Source organism: Haliotis asinina, chromosome 1, assembly GCF_037392515.1.
Source record: "Haliotis asinina isolate JCU_RB_2024 chromosome 1, JCU_Hal_asi_v2, whole genome shotgun sequence".
Classification (NCBI taxonomy): domain Eukaryota; kingdom Metazoa; phylum Mollusca; class Gastropoda; order Lepetellida; family Haliotidae; genus Haliotis; species Haliotis asinina.
In genome coordinates, this window is record NC_090280.1 from 97,051,542 (window position 1) to 97,068,417 (window position 16,876).

The following is a 16,876-nucleotide window of genomic DNA, read 5'->3' on the forward strand; positions in this document are numbered from 1 at the left end:
CACACCTGGATCCCTGGGCCAAGACCGACCCCACATGTACCACATGCTGGTAATGGATGCATCATATCCGGACATGACAGGCCTATGACATCAATACTGATTTGAATAATATCCCAGTGGGCAAGTTTGATGCGGAGGACAGTGCTGAGTGACACAGGTATATGAAGTCCTCTGTGATCCTACCCACAACAAACCTGGAACTCCAGCTGACATACCTTTAGATCCAGCAAGTCTCCATGGAAGTGAAATTATCATTTGTTAGACTTAATCATTGTAGTGAAGCAAGTGCCAAAGAAAACCAATTCTAAACTCTTTCACCTGCCGAATGATTTATAGATTCAATTTACAACCAGCAATATTGAAATAAGGATGACATAGAATGCAAACCAAATAACTGAACTTCAAATGTCTATAACGGACCTAAGTCTGTTAATGTTTATTTTGATCTGAAGTTGTTTCCTTTGATATGACCCATATCCATAGTAATGACCAATATCCATAGTAATGACCAATATCCATGCCCCATAATAACTTATTATTCATAAGTTTACAAACTGCACTGTTTACTCACAAACTTCTTGAATGCACATGAAACAACTTGAGTCACTTTCTCTCCCCTTTCCCTCACCACTTTCCTAAATGAAACAATGCTAGATGTTACACAGGTTCAGAATTTCAAATCTAAACCTGGCATGTGAGGTAATGTTTTATCAGAGTATACTGCTGCATTACCTCCCTTGTTCACCTCAAAACAACAAACAAACCATTTAAAGACTATCACACATTAAGCCTGTCCAAAGAGCAGAGTTTACACAAATCCTTGAGAGTCTTGAAAGGTGAGCTTGATAGTAAATAGTGACTGTTTACACAGACAAATGGCGGTGTGTCAGAAACACTCAGTGTAAACTGGCCCAGATTCTTTGTATTTTGACAGCATCATGTGCTGCACTAATTCCCCAACATCGTCTTACATCTATGTTTATCAGTAATGCTGTTGACATAATATTCCACCCAACAATGACAGCCTGTAACAGGTCTGTGTTCGAGCTCCTGAATAATACACACCTTGTACATGCTTATTTGGTGTTTGGGATTTTACCTGGTAATATATATGCAACTTATTAATATAGTAATACAATAGTTATTACATTTCACATTTATCATGATATTAACCAGACTTGCTGATGTATATATTTACTAAAAACCTCCCCTAGCGAACTACGCCATGTATTTTATACAAGTATATAAGATAATATATTGCATTGTATCACCCCTAGAATGAAACAGTCTGAAGCATGTTTAAAGACATTGTCCTCTTCACATCCTATCAGTTCTACTGATATTGACATTTCTATTTTGGAATTGTTTAACAATAAAAACCCCATCCAATTAACACTGAAGTATTAATATGGCTTTTCATCCCAATACATTAAGTTGGTCTGCTTTCACAAAAAAAAAAATATATATATTCTTACACAATGATGAAAACTGACTTCATTTCGACAAACTGACATGTTTGGCATTTAATAATGTTGAACAAAAATCAAATTCTTGTAACACATGTAACACAAAAAATATCCACAATGAGACTGTTATCTTTTGAAACAAGCACATGTGTCAAGCAGTTAACAATTCTTTATGTCATAATGTCTGACTACAACAAACTTCTATAAAACCACCCTTACAAATAGTTGCATTACTAGGTGACAGTACGCCCACCATTACCACAGCCTGTAGTGAGTGAGTTTGGTTATACGCCGCTTTTAGCAATATTCCAGCGATATCACGGCGGGGGACACCAGAAAATGGGCCTCACACGTTGTACCCATGTGGGGAATCGAACCCGGGTCTTCGGCGTGACAAGCGAATGCTTTAACCACTAGGCTACCCCACCGCCCCCCACAGCCTGTAGACTTGCATATAATCATTATACGTCTACTGAAATAATCAAATATTATTAACTTGATATGCTAACATTCCAGCAGCTGTAGACATGATAAAACAAGTAGATCTGTGAACCTACATATTGTTAATCAATAATTATTAAAAGTTATGAAGCACTTGACATAAATGGAGACAACTCAGTGATTTTTTTCACTTTAAATTTCAACAATATCATAAAAGTTAATTCCTTGCAGACAGGAAAGGATCTGATTGTCTTGACTCAGCATGAATTTCACAACAGGAAACTTTTGAATATCTTTATAAGGTCAGTCATATTTATCAGAAGTCACATACTTGATGCATTTATAAAATGGTTTTGAAAGATGTTTAAAAATCTAAATCAAAAGCTGTGCTGACCTACATAATATAATATCTCGTCGGCAGAAAATAAACATTATTGATCGAAACAGCGGACAACCCAAAGCATGAATGATTCACAATTTGGTTCGCTTCAGCATAACTGATCAAACCGATGCTCAATGACAACCACTTCCTCTTTTCATATTTACCTGAAGTAAATATTTCTAAAATTTCATTTACTACGTTCTCCTCCAAACAAACTGAATACAGTGTGACTACACAGATCAAAGTAACAGTAACGCACACGTGTCATTACCTGCGCAGTGACGATAGCTTCAAAGGAATACAGTTTACAGAGCGCAGGGACAGGTGTGCAAGGCGCGCAGTCGACACGCCCAACAATCAACAACTAACGCATAATTAACTATACTTAATGTCACCTGTCTTGCGCTAAGACGCTACGGTAACATTACGGTTACTTCAAAATAAGTACTACTCAACGAATGAAGTAGAAAAGTGGGAATTATCGGCTAATCCGAAGGAGCTCATTAACTCACCTGTGAAGGTATCGTATGTCCCAATTCTAACCTCGCGGGGAGACTTGTGCTGACCTAATCGGTTACCTCCCTTGACACATTCAGGGGAGATAATGTTGATTTTTATGAGAATTTAAATTATTCATTGAACCATGTTGCAAACACATGTGTATCGTTTACGTTGTTTCATTGATTCAAAAATTAAATGTAATCATTTTATTCATTAAGTGACACATAGAATTTACAAAAAAATAATATGTATTCACAGTCAACCTCTAATATTAAGAGGGTTGATTCTAAAATCATCATATTTCATTATAATGTTTGAATTTAAATGCCAAGGATAGACAATTCACAGTTGAAGCACAAATATGTTTACAGAAATTTTTGTTCATATTCAAAAACAAATTGCATCAGATAAATTTACGAGAATTTTAAGAAGGGTTCCAAACAGATTTTTCAAATTATATTTTTACATAACAATGGACAAGAGACACGCTGCATTGGTGTTTATGTTTTTAAATGTTTTAAGGATCTGCTAAAACTAACCACATAAAAAGAGAGTGAAGTACAAAGATTGTGAAACATATTTGTTTAATGCCAAACATCAGTGATATAGGGCACTGGCCTGTAAGTACTCAAATCTGGAGCGAACAAAAATGTTGATATCATTAGCAATAATCCATAATGTTAGGCTAGGACACAACAAAGTCTGACAAACCGTTCAGAGTCCTGACCAGTTCTAAGCCTTGAATCCCACCTGATTCTGTCACTATAAGTAAACATGCATCATGTCAAGCAGACAGAGACATCCATGCAGGATATAGAGAATTATGACAATCAGTTTGCAAAGGTCATAATTCACATTTACACACGACTGTCATGACCTTTGGGATCACTCAGCATTTGGCTTTGGTTTGGCAGCAGGTTTAGGTGCTGACTTCCCTTCTAGGCCACCAATCACACATGTACAAATGTGTAGACTAACGTTTCTTCTCCATATGTAAATAATTTTGATAGAAACTAGTGATTCCTTTACAATTGAAAATATGTTGCTGTCAGAAGGGAGATTCAAAATTTGAGCTTTAGTACTGCAGAAAGGGCATAAGAGCAAAGAATGTAATTGAGGGACTGTGAGGCACAATAAGTAGTGATGTGCTACAACTACTTTAATGGGTTATTTTTGACATAGGAACTAATAAAAATCTGCTTCAGAGAATAATGTAATAGTTGAAAAGTAACACATCTTAGCTTGTCCACTGTTCTGAATTGTCAAAATATGACACCGTTACTGTTAAGAAACCAACCATGTATATTTCCATATTTGTATTTCAGTGTTGTACAGGGGGACTGGTCAGCTGGTTTGTTGGAGCTCACTTACCTATTGAGATATAAAGCTCACTTACCTATTGAGATATAAAGCTCACTTACCTATTGAGATATAAAGCTCACTTACCTATTGAGATATAAAGCTCACTTACCTATTGAGATATAAACAGATACATATTATTTCCCTTTTCACAATAATATATAAACTTGTAGACTTAAGACACTTTAAGAAAAGGATACATAGTGTGTATATGCAAGGTGATGGTACGGAGTAAAATGTGAGATCAATTAGACTCTCAGATTCCCCACTTGTGAAAAAATCAACAACAGGTCATAGTATTGGTAAACAGTCCTATAACCCAAAATGGGTGCTGTGAGGTAGCATAGTGGAAAAAGGGTTTGCTGATCATATCATAGGCCCAGGTTCAATTCCCCACATGGAGACGATGTGTGGTTTTCTCTGACATGCTAATGCAAAGAAAGACACCCGGACAGACCCACAGTGCTGGACTTACCATCAGCTGTTTGTCCCGAGTGTACCTGGATCTGTGTGCGGGCTAGCTCAGTCGGTTCTACAGTTACACTGATATGGAGGATTACATATACCAGCTTACCAGGATTAAAAGTATTAGCACTGAAATTATGAGTAATTGTTACAGCATAGTGTATGTTTGATTTGATCTGCATGCAAGGGAAAGGGATAGCCCGTGAAATTTAAATGAAAGGATGTCCTGATGACTTGAGTAAACCGTGTTTTAGTTTGTAGCTAGTCCTGTTTGTACATGACAAAAACGATAACTATATATTTAATGTTTGTGAGTTGATACATAGCAGTTTTACTTTTCAGATGACAGAACCTTAAACCACTGAGAGCTGGTTCACAATTCCACATGTATCAGCAACTTTGGTCAGTAGGTCAGTAGTTACAGACCAGCAGACTAGCATAAATTTCGAAAACTGATTACATATATCTGTAAATTGAAGTTCTTCAAAAGTATATACAAGTTGGATGAACATGAAGATGTGACACATTTTTTGGATGAAAACGTCTTGGTGTAATACTGTCATCTGTAACATCGACTGAATTGGAGTCATATGCAAATATATTTGTTTGTATGCGTGTTTAAATCATAATGTCTAGAGCAGATACTGACACACTGCATATATTCCATAACTGGAATAGAACTCTTTTGGTTACACTTAAAGGTCACATGCAATGTAAAACACAGCTTTGCAGATTCTGATGCCTTTCCGTATGCACTCACCGAAACAAATCATCAAAAATGCCAATTCAAACTATAAAGTTGGAAAAAAAACGATGAAAATCAGAGTTCAAACGATTCACTAAATTTCCCCCAACGCTGGGGGAAATAGTGGTATCAACAACTGTGCTGCGCTGCGCCCATAACTCATGCACAGTGAATAGGTTCGTGGATCTTGAAACAGTATGCATGTCCGGAGTATGAGGTTGTGAACAGTAGTCTAATCTTGGTTGTGTACACAAGCAAGTAAATAATCTATTCGTTACACAAAAACACTTGTTTATTGTGGTAAGCAGCCTCTGTCACAGGGAAATCTCAATGTCTGGTTTATTGACGCCTATATGTCTACCTGCCTGTCTGCTAAAGACAATACGCAATACACAGCTTCAATCATTGACCATATGCCATTTGAACTTAACACTTATCAGTCTATATGCCATAAGCAAAACAAATTGATTTATGACTCGTGCACCTGAGTCTTGTCTCTGCCACATTATGTATTTAGGCAGGTGTGATACTTGTACACATAACATGTTTTTATGACTGTGGGTTGCAAACAAACTACATCCATTTTTCTCAGATGACTGGATCAGATGGAAACTGGTTCAAACTCTTGTCAGTTTCAAGACCTGCTTTGTACTTATTTGTTTCCAGCCATGCAGTAGTTCACCATCTCTACTGAGATGATTTTTGACTGGATCAAACACAAATTCAGAGAACATGTATTTACAAAACCCAACATCTCTATATACGTTCTTTATGGATAACAACTTCTTCTAGTCTGTATGATTTTGTTTGACAACGGTATATGAATCCATACTGAAACGATGCATCAAGTACAATAAATGAAGTTGTTATCTATAAAGAATCTTACTTTCTTGTGACTCGCCATAGTCCCAAAATGCCCATCAAACAGATCATCTTTCTGTACACACAATGAGCCATCAGTACATCAGCAAATGAACCAGCCAATCGGAAGCCGTTGTTACACTTGAGTGCAATCCACCCGCTATGACTGGGTTCGGTCTCACGAGGGCTTCGTTTTGAGGGAAGTAAGCCCAAGTACAAAATATTGCACTTTTGAATCGCGATTATACACTTATAATTTTGTATATTTGTTTGTTTACAAGCAGCAATGTATATTATATGTCATGAATATGTGATAATTGTGTTTTAATTATAATTGATTTATTGGTTGCATGTGACCTTTAAGATCGAAAATGCCAAGTGAGAGAGTGCATTTAATTTTACACCAGACTCAGCAATATTCCAGCTATATGGCAGCAGTCTGTAAATAATCAAGTCTTGACCAGACAATCCAGTGATCGATCTGCGCAATTAAGAACCAATCCCATTAGTTGCCTCTTACAACAGGCATAGTTGCCTTTTGTAGCAAGCATGGGTTGCTGAAGACTATTCTACCCCGAATCTTCACAGGTCTAAAAATGATAAGAAAACCTTGGTGAATAACATTCTGTTACAAATGCAAAAACATGTCCACTTGTGCAAAAATCTCTGGAATGATCTACCTTTTCAACTGAGGGCGTCTACATCATTGCCTATCTTCAAAACCAGCTTGAAGACATATCTCTTCAAAAGACTCTACAATGTATAATACATCCAATGACAATACATTTGTACATATTCTGTAGCGCATAGTGCAGGCACTTAGTGCCTGGAGATTCTGCGCATTATAAATTTACTTTATTATTATTATTATTAAATCTGCATGGCAATATGTAACTGAAGCGAAAAACGATCAAACATCGCTGCTCCTGTCTTCAACATCTGCTACAACATAAAATCTCAGCAGGAATCTTAGTTACATGTTATAAGTGGGATTACCTTTCTCAGTAAAGTACAGATTATAGTACTTTTGTTAGGTTGAGTCCCATCTAGGACTTGAACCCAGACAAGTGACAGACTTTGTACCAGATACATCACTGTGATAGGAAAGTACTGCTTCGCAATGTAGATTATTTAACATACATCATCATTGCAAGGTATTGTTATGCATAATGGTTTTTGTAAATTGACAAGTTTTGTCTAATTCAGCACTTTTTCAGGACATATCGCTCTCTATTTGGGCCTTTTGAAGGCTTGAATGAATTTTGGGCCTTTTGAAGGCTTGAACGAATTTTGGGCCTTTTGAAGGCTTGAATGAATTTTGGGCCTTTTGAAGGCTTGAATGAATTTTGGGCCTTTTTAGTGTGTTATAACTACAGAGTTTTCCACAACTTTGTGGATCCTGGATACACTAGCACTGTGAGTACTCATGGATACACTAGCACTGTGAGTACTCATGGATACACTAGCACTGTGTTTACTCATGGACAGATCCTTGAGCACCTCGAGATCATCTGCATACAGCTGTGATTTTACATAACCTGACACTTCACTCAGTCATATTCCTACTACTATTGTTGGTTTCATTGGGTTTTCTAAAAAAATTGCTCCACCCATATGACATATAGAACATGAAACATAAAGCTTGATGGATGACAACTTATTATTTTTTCATGTAAGAACCTACGTCAAAACGTTGCTCTTCACAATAAATAAAAAGTTGCCATCCATAAAGTTTTCTTTCACTGTTGATTGACCAACTTGTAGAATGCCTATCAAACAATTGTATGACATCTGTTTATAATTAACCAAACATGGACTAGTGACTGATATCATGAGCATCAATCTGCAAATGATGCCACATAGCAACCAATAATGGTGCCTCATCAGCCACACCCTCACCCATGAAGATTCGAGTTAGGGTTGACTTCAGTAACCCATGCTTGTAAGAGGAAACTAATTGGATTGGGTGGTCAGACTTTTAATTAATGACTTGGTTAACATGTCATCATATCCAAACTGCATAGATTGATGCTCCTGCAGTTGATCATCGATTACTGACAGGTTGCCGTGATATAACTGGAATATTGCTGAGTGTGAGGTAAAACAACGAACCTACAAAAACCTCACCAGCCAACCAGAAGAAGTAGATGCACACCAAGAATCTCTATAGGTCTGCTGGTTTTCAATTCCTTCAGCACAGAAGCAAATGTTGAGGTACAAAGATTCGCACATGAGTTAATTCTTTATTTTCATCTTGAATATACATGTATATATTATGTCTATAAAAGTTTATTTGAATCACATAACTGTGAACTGTATAAAAATATAAAGGGTATTTTGGCCTATTGTTTCATTTTGACATACTGTCTGAAATGACTGAGCTAGTGTAATTTGATATATTCTGACTTTGTTACCAATCCGCTTCCTTTTGCTGTTTAACCATTTTCAAGTCAATGCTGCAGTGAAAGCTTCATTTCCATTTAGGTTACTATGGAAACAAGACCAATGGAGGAATTGTTAGCATGGAAACTGGGAACATTCTTATTTCCTTGACACATCTTGCAATAATTTTGGAATATATATTAATTATAACATCAAAGATGAATGTTCGGCCTTCAACAGTAGATCAATCAAGACAGTCAATATGATGATTTATAATGTGCTAATCTGATAAAACAGAGCTCACAAAATACTGCCATTAAGAAATCACATTGCACAAATGGTATTGCTGGAATAATCACAGTAAGATCCAAACCCGCACAACCTCTCGCCTGTCACTCACTCACTCACTCACTCACTCACTCACTCACTCAAAGGTGACCCTGAAACATAGCAAGCACCATGAACCACTGATTACCACAAAAATATATTTGTAAACTGCACAGTATAAGATTCTTAAATAATAAACTCAATTAATTATAATATCATAATTATCAGATACAAGCTGAGATAAATCAGCAAGTTTTTTTCATCTGAGCAATTTTCAAATATCAATATAAGTTGACAGTTCATACCATCATATTCATTCATGCACTGTGAAATCAATCCTTAAATTAATTTTGTCAGTATCCAAATATTTCAAAACAAGGCAATTCATGCTATGGAAACTTTTACATATTTCTGTGCTGAATCTGTCTAAAATAATTCTTCAGTCAACCACAGTCCACATCGGTGAAATGCAGAGGCAGCTTCTGATATGGTCCCTCAGTACCAGGGGAGTTTCTCAATGTCTGTGTTTCCTCCACAAAGAATAACACTGATGTTTTTCAGGTTGTCATTCATGTCCCGTAGTCGCTGTGAGAATGCTGCAGCTACAGCCGCCCCAGAGGCCGCCTCAATAACAAGCTGAACACAGAAGATCCAAGTTTTGTTACTACAATATGGAATTTTATGTTCAATTAGGGTTGTGCTGAAATGGGGTTAAACATCAATGGGAACATTTCTGCACTTGCATAAATCGATGTGCATCAGCTGAAATCAATGTTTCAGCTACATGAGGGCAGTCTGTTAATATACGATTGTCTGGACCAGACAATCAAGTCATCAAGAACAGTATATACTAATGCAATTGGGATATTATGTGTCAACCATGGGTTGCTGAAGACCAGTTCTAACCCAGATCTTCATTGGTCAGCTCATTTCAGACTCATGGTTACGTCAGATAACTAGCCCAATCAACCAGGGTGTTGACTGTTACAAGTGTCGGACAAATGGACTCTACGTTTTGGAGAACTGAAAGGTGAGTTGTTTGTTAGCTTTAAACCTAAGTGTATGTAAGTCACTTTGGTACTTAATGCAGAAAGTGGTCCCAGATTGATGTACATCATAGTTGTTTACTATCTCAATTCCATGATAATTCAAAATGAGATTTCAACCACAGACTGGTACAGACAAAATGAACCCCCTTGGCCACTCTTAACCCCACTTAGGGTTAAGACTGTTCCTACCTACTATGTTGCAGTGTTCCAGAACATTTGTCAGTGCCCTTGCTGATACTCCTAAAGCTTTTGATGCATTAATGGCATAAAATGTCTTGAGCCTTTTGGCTTCATTACGGAAAAGATCGTACACTATAATCACCAACTGTTTCACGTCTGCATTCAACTCCATTTTTGATCAGGCATGTGTATCCAGTGCATGGCGAGATAGTGGCTGTTCCATTTCTGCGGTTTCACCCAACCGCGACAGTTAACAACTTTTGCGTTTTCAATGATGATAGTCTCTTAAATAACTTTCCTGGTGGAGTTCGTAAAATGTTCAAATATAAGACAGCTGTTGGGTATTAGTAAATGATAAACGTGTACTATTTATATTTATGTGGCAATTTTGTACAATCGTAAAATTTGCAATTTCTGACTCAAACAGACTGTAATTGGTACAATGTGTGAAGCCAGTTTCTGTTATCTCCTACCATGATATTGCTGGAATTTTGCTAAAATCGACATAAAACCATACTCACTCACTCACTCACTCACTCACTCACTCACTCCTACCTTCATTCTCTGGAAGACAAACTTCATTCCTTCTTTCATTTCTTCATTTGTCTGTAACAGAAATACAATACACATATTGACACACCATTTGTAGAAACACACAACACATCTATATGATGTGTGAACATCTGAGTAATTTACTTACATGATGACAAAGTTTTAAAAAGTCACATTCAACAATTAAACCAACGATCAAGTTTTTGGGAGGCTGCAACAACAAATCTTTCCCTACTAGCTGCAGCTGAGCTACACATCTCTTTCCCTGCTAGAGGATGAGCTACTAATCCAAGTAAAGCCCTCCTTCCCTGTTCTCAGATGGTGAGCTACTAATTCAAGTAAACACATCTTTCCCTGCCAGGAGAAGATGAGCTACTGATCTCAGCTACACCTCTATCCCTTCCAGGAGATGGTGAGCTACTAATCCAAGTAAACCCCTCTTTCCCTGCTCTCAAATGGTGAGCTACTGATCTGAACTACACCTTTATCCCTGGCAGGAGATGGTGAGCTACTAATCCAAGTAAGCCCCTCTTTCCCTGCTTTCAAATGGTGAGCTACTGATCTGAGCTACACCTCTTTCCCTGCTCTCAAATGGTGAGCTACTGATCTGAGCTACACCTCTTTCCCTGCCAGATGGTAAACTACTCACTTGAGTAAACACCTCTTTCTCAGCCAGATGACAAAGAATAGGGAAAGTATTTTTCCCCGCCTGCTGGAGACGAATTCCATCAGCAATGGTATCCAGATATTGGGGGGGATTCGGCCATAGACGCTCCCCTGATCGGAAAGGTGTCCTCAAGTTTACAAGGTTGCATAACAGTTTACAAAAATCATAGCTATTTTGCTCTCTTTAGCTAAACTCTAGTGAAAACAAAATGGTGATGCATGAAAAGAGGCTGTGGCACTCATTTTGATAATCAAACAGATTAAAATCTCTGGAACAAACACATTTGCCATCACTGGCAGGAAAAAGTCTAGGAAGCTTCAGCAATTAAATGAACTTCTGAAAGAAAATATCCTTTCTAAGTAATTGTCAGTAAGGTTGATGCAAAATATAAAAAGTTTTAAAAAAGCAAGGTCAAAATCTACCATATACTACTGTAGATAAACCGAATTTTGAGGACAAAAAAGTTTGTAGAAGGGTGTCAGCTTATCTATGAGACACTCTCTTTAGCTAGACTCTAGTGAAAACAAAATGGTGAAGCATGAAAAGAGGCTGTGGCACTCATTTTGATAATCAAACAGATTAAAATCTCTGGAACAAACACATTTGCCATCACTGGCAGGAACAAGTCTAGGAAGCTTCAGCAATTAAATGAACTTCTGAAAGAAAATATCCTATCTAAGTAATTGTCAGTAAGGTTGATGCAAAATATAAAAAGTTTAAAAAAAGCAAGGTCAAAATCTACCATATATTACTGTAGATAAACCGAATTTTGAGGACAAAAAAGTTTGTAGAAGGGTGTCAGCTTATCTATGAGACACAATTTCATGAAAGTATTTTTCAGGTCGTCAGTGCTCAGTCAGGATGATATTACAGGTTAGCGGAACACATTCCTTGAAGTTTATGAGGATTACAGCCACTTTGTTATAAATGATCAATAAAATACATATTGAAGTATACAGTTTTCATTATTTCAAAACATTCGGCTCTTAGTTACAACTAAATTTTGTACATACCTATTTACACACAATAACAATAAAAAAAATAGTTATAATCCCGTCCTGTCACCATTGACAAAATGATGTGTGCCAATGCGATCAGCTGTTTCCTGTGACTTCACATACGGTGATTGTTTCATTTTGCGATACACAAGTACTCTTAATAATGGGCACGATTGCTATTGTTCTGTTGATTGCATAAGCACTTTCAAGAAGTGGGAGATTTTGATTTGTAATATATCACCATATCCCCAAGCCGAGAGCCACGATGAGGTCCCGCTAAATATCCCTTCATCCTTTTATGTCTCATTTTTACATAAAGGTAAATTTATTATAAAAATATTTCTCTAGTAATATGTATGGTATGGAACTACTTCAGGGAAGTGGAGGGAAGGTAAGGGGTGGTGGGGAAAGACATGTCATGAAGCTGGGTGGTTTTAACCAAGTTTATTGCTTCAAAGATGCACTGAAACTAACTTTTATCTTAGTGGAACTATATTCTTACCAGCCTTAAGGCATTCTTCCATCATTTTGCCTTTTGGTTCCACAAGAAATACTGCAAATCAAAGACATCTGAAACTAAGAATCTAAGGAGATAATTTTTAGATCTTTAAACAAAATCTTGAATATGCAAATGGAATCATTTATGCATTTATTTAATTTGAGGAGTAGTCAGCTGTCTACCAATGTGGTTCAAACCATGAAGATCCAGGATAGAACTGATCTTCAGTAATCCATGATTGTCGTAAGACGTGACAGGATCTTGTGGTCAGGCTCAAAGACATGGTTTACATATGTCATGTGCTCATGCCGTTGATCTGGCCCAGATTCAAGTATTCACAGACAGTGCCATACAGCTGGAATATTGCTGAGTCAGGCGTAAAACTAAACTTATTCTCTACTGATGTGCTACATGACGTGACAGATCTATTCGCAACATAGCATGGCAAGCACTGATTACCACTATAGTGAATTTCATGGTGTACCTTTGATCTCTGGTTTGATGGCCTTGGCTGCTATGGCGATGCCTGACGACATTCCACCGCCACTGATCGGCACAAAGATGGCATCCAACTCTGGCACCTGCTCCAACAACTCTACCGCTATTGTACCCTGCAGGCAGCAAAACAAGGAAATACTACCGTCAATCCTTACAATAAAATCCCTCAAACACTAGTCAGTGTCACTGATCCTAGTCAGACAGACAGTGCGTCAGTGTGACTTCTGTTGCTGATGGAGTGAGTGAGTGAGCCAAGTTCTTACACTGCATTCAGCATTATACTGACAGTATCATGCAAATACAGGGAATCGAACCCGGGTCTTCAGAGTGACATGTCACTGATGGACACTGCCATCACATTGTAGAGGTTGTCAAACAGGCCCTACCTGCCCAGCTATAACATCGTAGTGGTCATATGGAGACACAAACTCGTAGCCTTTTTCTGCAATCACCTTCTGGCACACTGTCTCTCTGGAACCAGATTTCAAAGTGTCCATTAGATTGGGGTTAAAGAGTGAAGAAGAAAATTCATCACCAATGTTTTACTATCATCAATCACAATATGTCCCACCTTCACATCAATGTGTACATGTATACAGTTTGTTCAGCTAGACCTTAGCTACACTACACATGCATGACCCAGGAGGTCAAATGGCACAAACAGCAGGTCAAGTTAACTTCATTTAGTAGGTGATTAGAGAATGCAATATATGGATACATGGATTTGTTACAGAACTTGACTTGGAAAACAACACTTCTGAAAAAAAACCCCCAGTCATTTCATGTTTTAATTGAATACAGTCATATTCTATCTATTTTGGTTAACTAACTTTACAATGTACAGACATCAGTAGTTACTTTCATAATCCGATTCACTCCCACTATCCCTCTCTACATCCAGTTGAATTATCGATTTATCACTGCAAACACCAGCTACTGCTGCTCACTGCTCAAATCGGAAACATTAAACTATCTGTAGCTTCTTGATGATGATTTCTCGCCACTGAGATATTAAACAGCAATGTTATCTCAGCTGTTCGGAAATGTTGACAATCATCTGACAAGGCGCACCCCTTCACAATAATAGACCCAACCAGTTGTGACACTGTCATGCAATGCATTAGTATTCACTTGATCAGGCCAAGCTGAACAAGCTGTACTATCATACACAATCTAGACTCACCAATCAGGTTTTAACAGAGTCTGCTATTAGGGCCTCTGGACAATGTCACCATGATTGTCACAATAGTCTCGGCCATTAGGTAATTATAACATTGAATGGTCATGACTACCTCACGTGCAAGAGGGTCGTTTCATCCTGGCACATCGAAGGATTGGGACAACCTTGCATGCATCAGGGTCATGGCACACTCACATGTCTAAGGGTAACGACAGTCTCACATGTCAGAAGGTCATGACAATCTGTCTCTGAGTTGTGACAATCTCACCTCTCAGAGGGTCATAAAAATCTCATTCTCACCTGTCAGAGCATCATGATAATCTCACCTGTCAGATGGTCACGATAATCTCACCTGTCAGAAGGTCATGACAACTTCACATCAGAAGGTCACAACAATCCCACCTGTATGAGGGTCATGACAATCTCAGCCGTCAAACGATCATGATAATTTCACCTGTCAAAGTGTCATTACAACATCACCTGTCACAGTGTCATGACAATCTCACCTGTCAAAGTGTCATCTCACCTGTCAGCTGGTTGTGAGCCACATGTGACCAGTTCAGCACCATATCCCTCTATTGCTGCCTTTTTGACGGCTGGGGCATATTCAGGTACAACCACCGCACTGGGGACCCCTGCCACGCCCGCAGCCCATGCCACAGCCTGGCCATGGTTTCCACTACTGTGTGTCACCTTCATCACAACAAAATATTGACATCAATCCACTGACTGACATGTCCCAACCATGTCTTCGAGACTGGTCACCTGATCCCATTAGTCTCATTTTACAACAAGCATGGGTTAATTAAGATCAACTGTAACCTGGATCTTCCCCGGAACCCGTATTGAATAATTATGTGGCACAATGGAAACACACATTGTTGACTCAGGTATGTAAAGGCAATGGTTGATAACATAAAGCCCACCCATGACATCAAGTACTTGAGTAATAGTGATTCAACTGCATACTCTACACAAATTGGGAGGTTTCATACATTTTACAAAACAAACTTACAATAAAATGTTAGCAATCTTCTGCTATACTAGGTGGATGAAAGTAATCTGGAATGGCTATTTCACAACTTACCACACCAGAGAAAGATGGTTTGTTTTCTTTTAAGCTCAATATCTGAAAGATAAATGCAGGGTTATTATTTTTACTTTAAACAACATAAAAATTGTAAAAACATAAAAGCTTCATAAAATCTGCAGAGCATAATTCAAAATTTCTAAATTGTTATACAAGATGTTTATAACTATATCTAATGAAACAACAAAACTTGGCAGACCATTTCAACAACTGCACCGAGAAAGATAAATGTATCAAAACCACAGACTTTAAAGGTTTTCATTGAGTGCTTTCTTATGCTTGAACATAAGCAAGTCTTTGACCCAAGCTGATTCTAATTCTGAACAGGTTAAACAAATTTAGGACACATAATAAATACTTCATGGCGAGAAACTGACTTATTAACACATACTTGTTTTCACTTGGAAGAGTCTTTAATTACTCCTCACTAAATTGAGCCATATATATATATCATTCTAGTGATGCAGTATTAAGCAATACACCCTCACTCACTATCTCCCACTGTGCATCTACTATCAGTGACAGTAAGGACATCAAGAAATTGACAGAACAGAACTGTATTGTTAGACCCATCTGGAGGTCTTGTCACTTGAAGTTTATTCAGCTTACTATCTGCTACATGGAGGAAGCAGAAATAGTAAATCTTTGAAAGAGTGTATCAAAGATTTTATTACTGCATTAAACAGCTCATGCAATCTGTTGCTGTTCCTTTCCTATTTCCCCTTGACTTTTCTCTCCTAGATCTACCATTTAAAAACTGACGTATCATGGAAACAGAAAAATGATCTGAAACTGGATTTACAGAAAATATTGACCTAATGACCTGGATTTGTAAGGTAAAAATCTGTAACACCAGCAGCTGTTTTGAGAAGACATTTATTATTACTTACACAGATAAATCTTAAGATTAATTAAATCAGCCAACTGACATGACAGAAAGTAACATGACAATAACATGACACGTTATAGAGAGAGGATCAATGTTGGAGTGAGGTCAATGGAATTTAATGAATATTACTGAATTAAGTGCACCCCGGGCTTTGAATGACCCAGTTTTCTGCAAATTTTCTGCTTTGAAGAACAGTTTTCTTCCAGTTATTCTGTCAGCTGTAGAGCTTGTAAAAACGGGTGTCTTGTGTATACTCCCTGCAATTCGTTGATGAGCTCTTAAAATATCAGACAGTTTCACAGGCATTGTAGCTGCCATCCTCGTACTTGCCTTCGGACATGAAAG

The 16,876-nt window shown here is 37.7% G+C and overlaps 2 protein-coding genes across 4 annotated transcripts in view; both read right to left on the minus strand.

Moving 5' to 3' along the window:
* Positions 1-3,562, minus strand: part of LOC137256169 (mediator of RNA polymerase II transcription subunit 15-like) — a 41,623-nt gene extending 38,061 nt beyond the window's left edge. The window contains exon 1 of one of the 3 annotated variants that reach the window (XM_067793917.1): positions 3,502-3,562. The gene's annotated coding sequence lies outside the window, so the exon portion shown is untranslated. Of the gene's footprint in view, positions 1-2,560; positions 2,872-3,501 lie in introns of those variants that run through there. The other 2 variants (XM_067793878.1, XM_067793911.1) reach the window with 2 other exon arrangements.
* Positions 3,563-8,447: 4,885 nt separating this feature from the next.
* Positions 8,448-16,871, minus strand: LOC137256126 (serine racemase-like). The gene is made up of 9 exons (XM_067793834.1): positions 16,661-16,871; positions 15,640-15,681; positions 15,079-15,245; positions 13,759-13,843; positions 13,359-13,485; positions 12,878-12,928; positions 11,360-11,487; positions 10,714-10,764; positions 8,448-9,565 (listed from the first exon to the last, which is right to left on the minus strand). The coding sequence occupies exons 1-9, from the start codon at positions 16,847-16,849 to the stop codon at positions 9,425-9,427; spliced, it is 981 nt and encodes a 326-aa protein (XP_067649935.1). The 5' UTR covers positions 16,850-16,871; the 3' UTR covers positions 8,448-9,424.
* Positions 16,872-16,876: the final 5 nt, after the last annotated feature.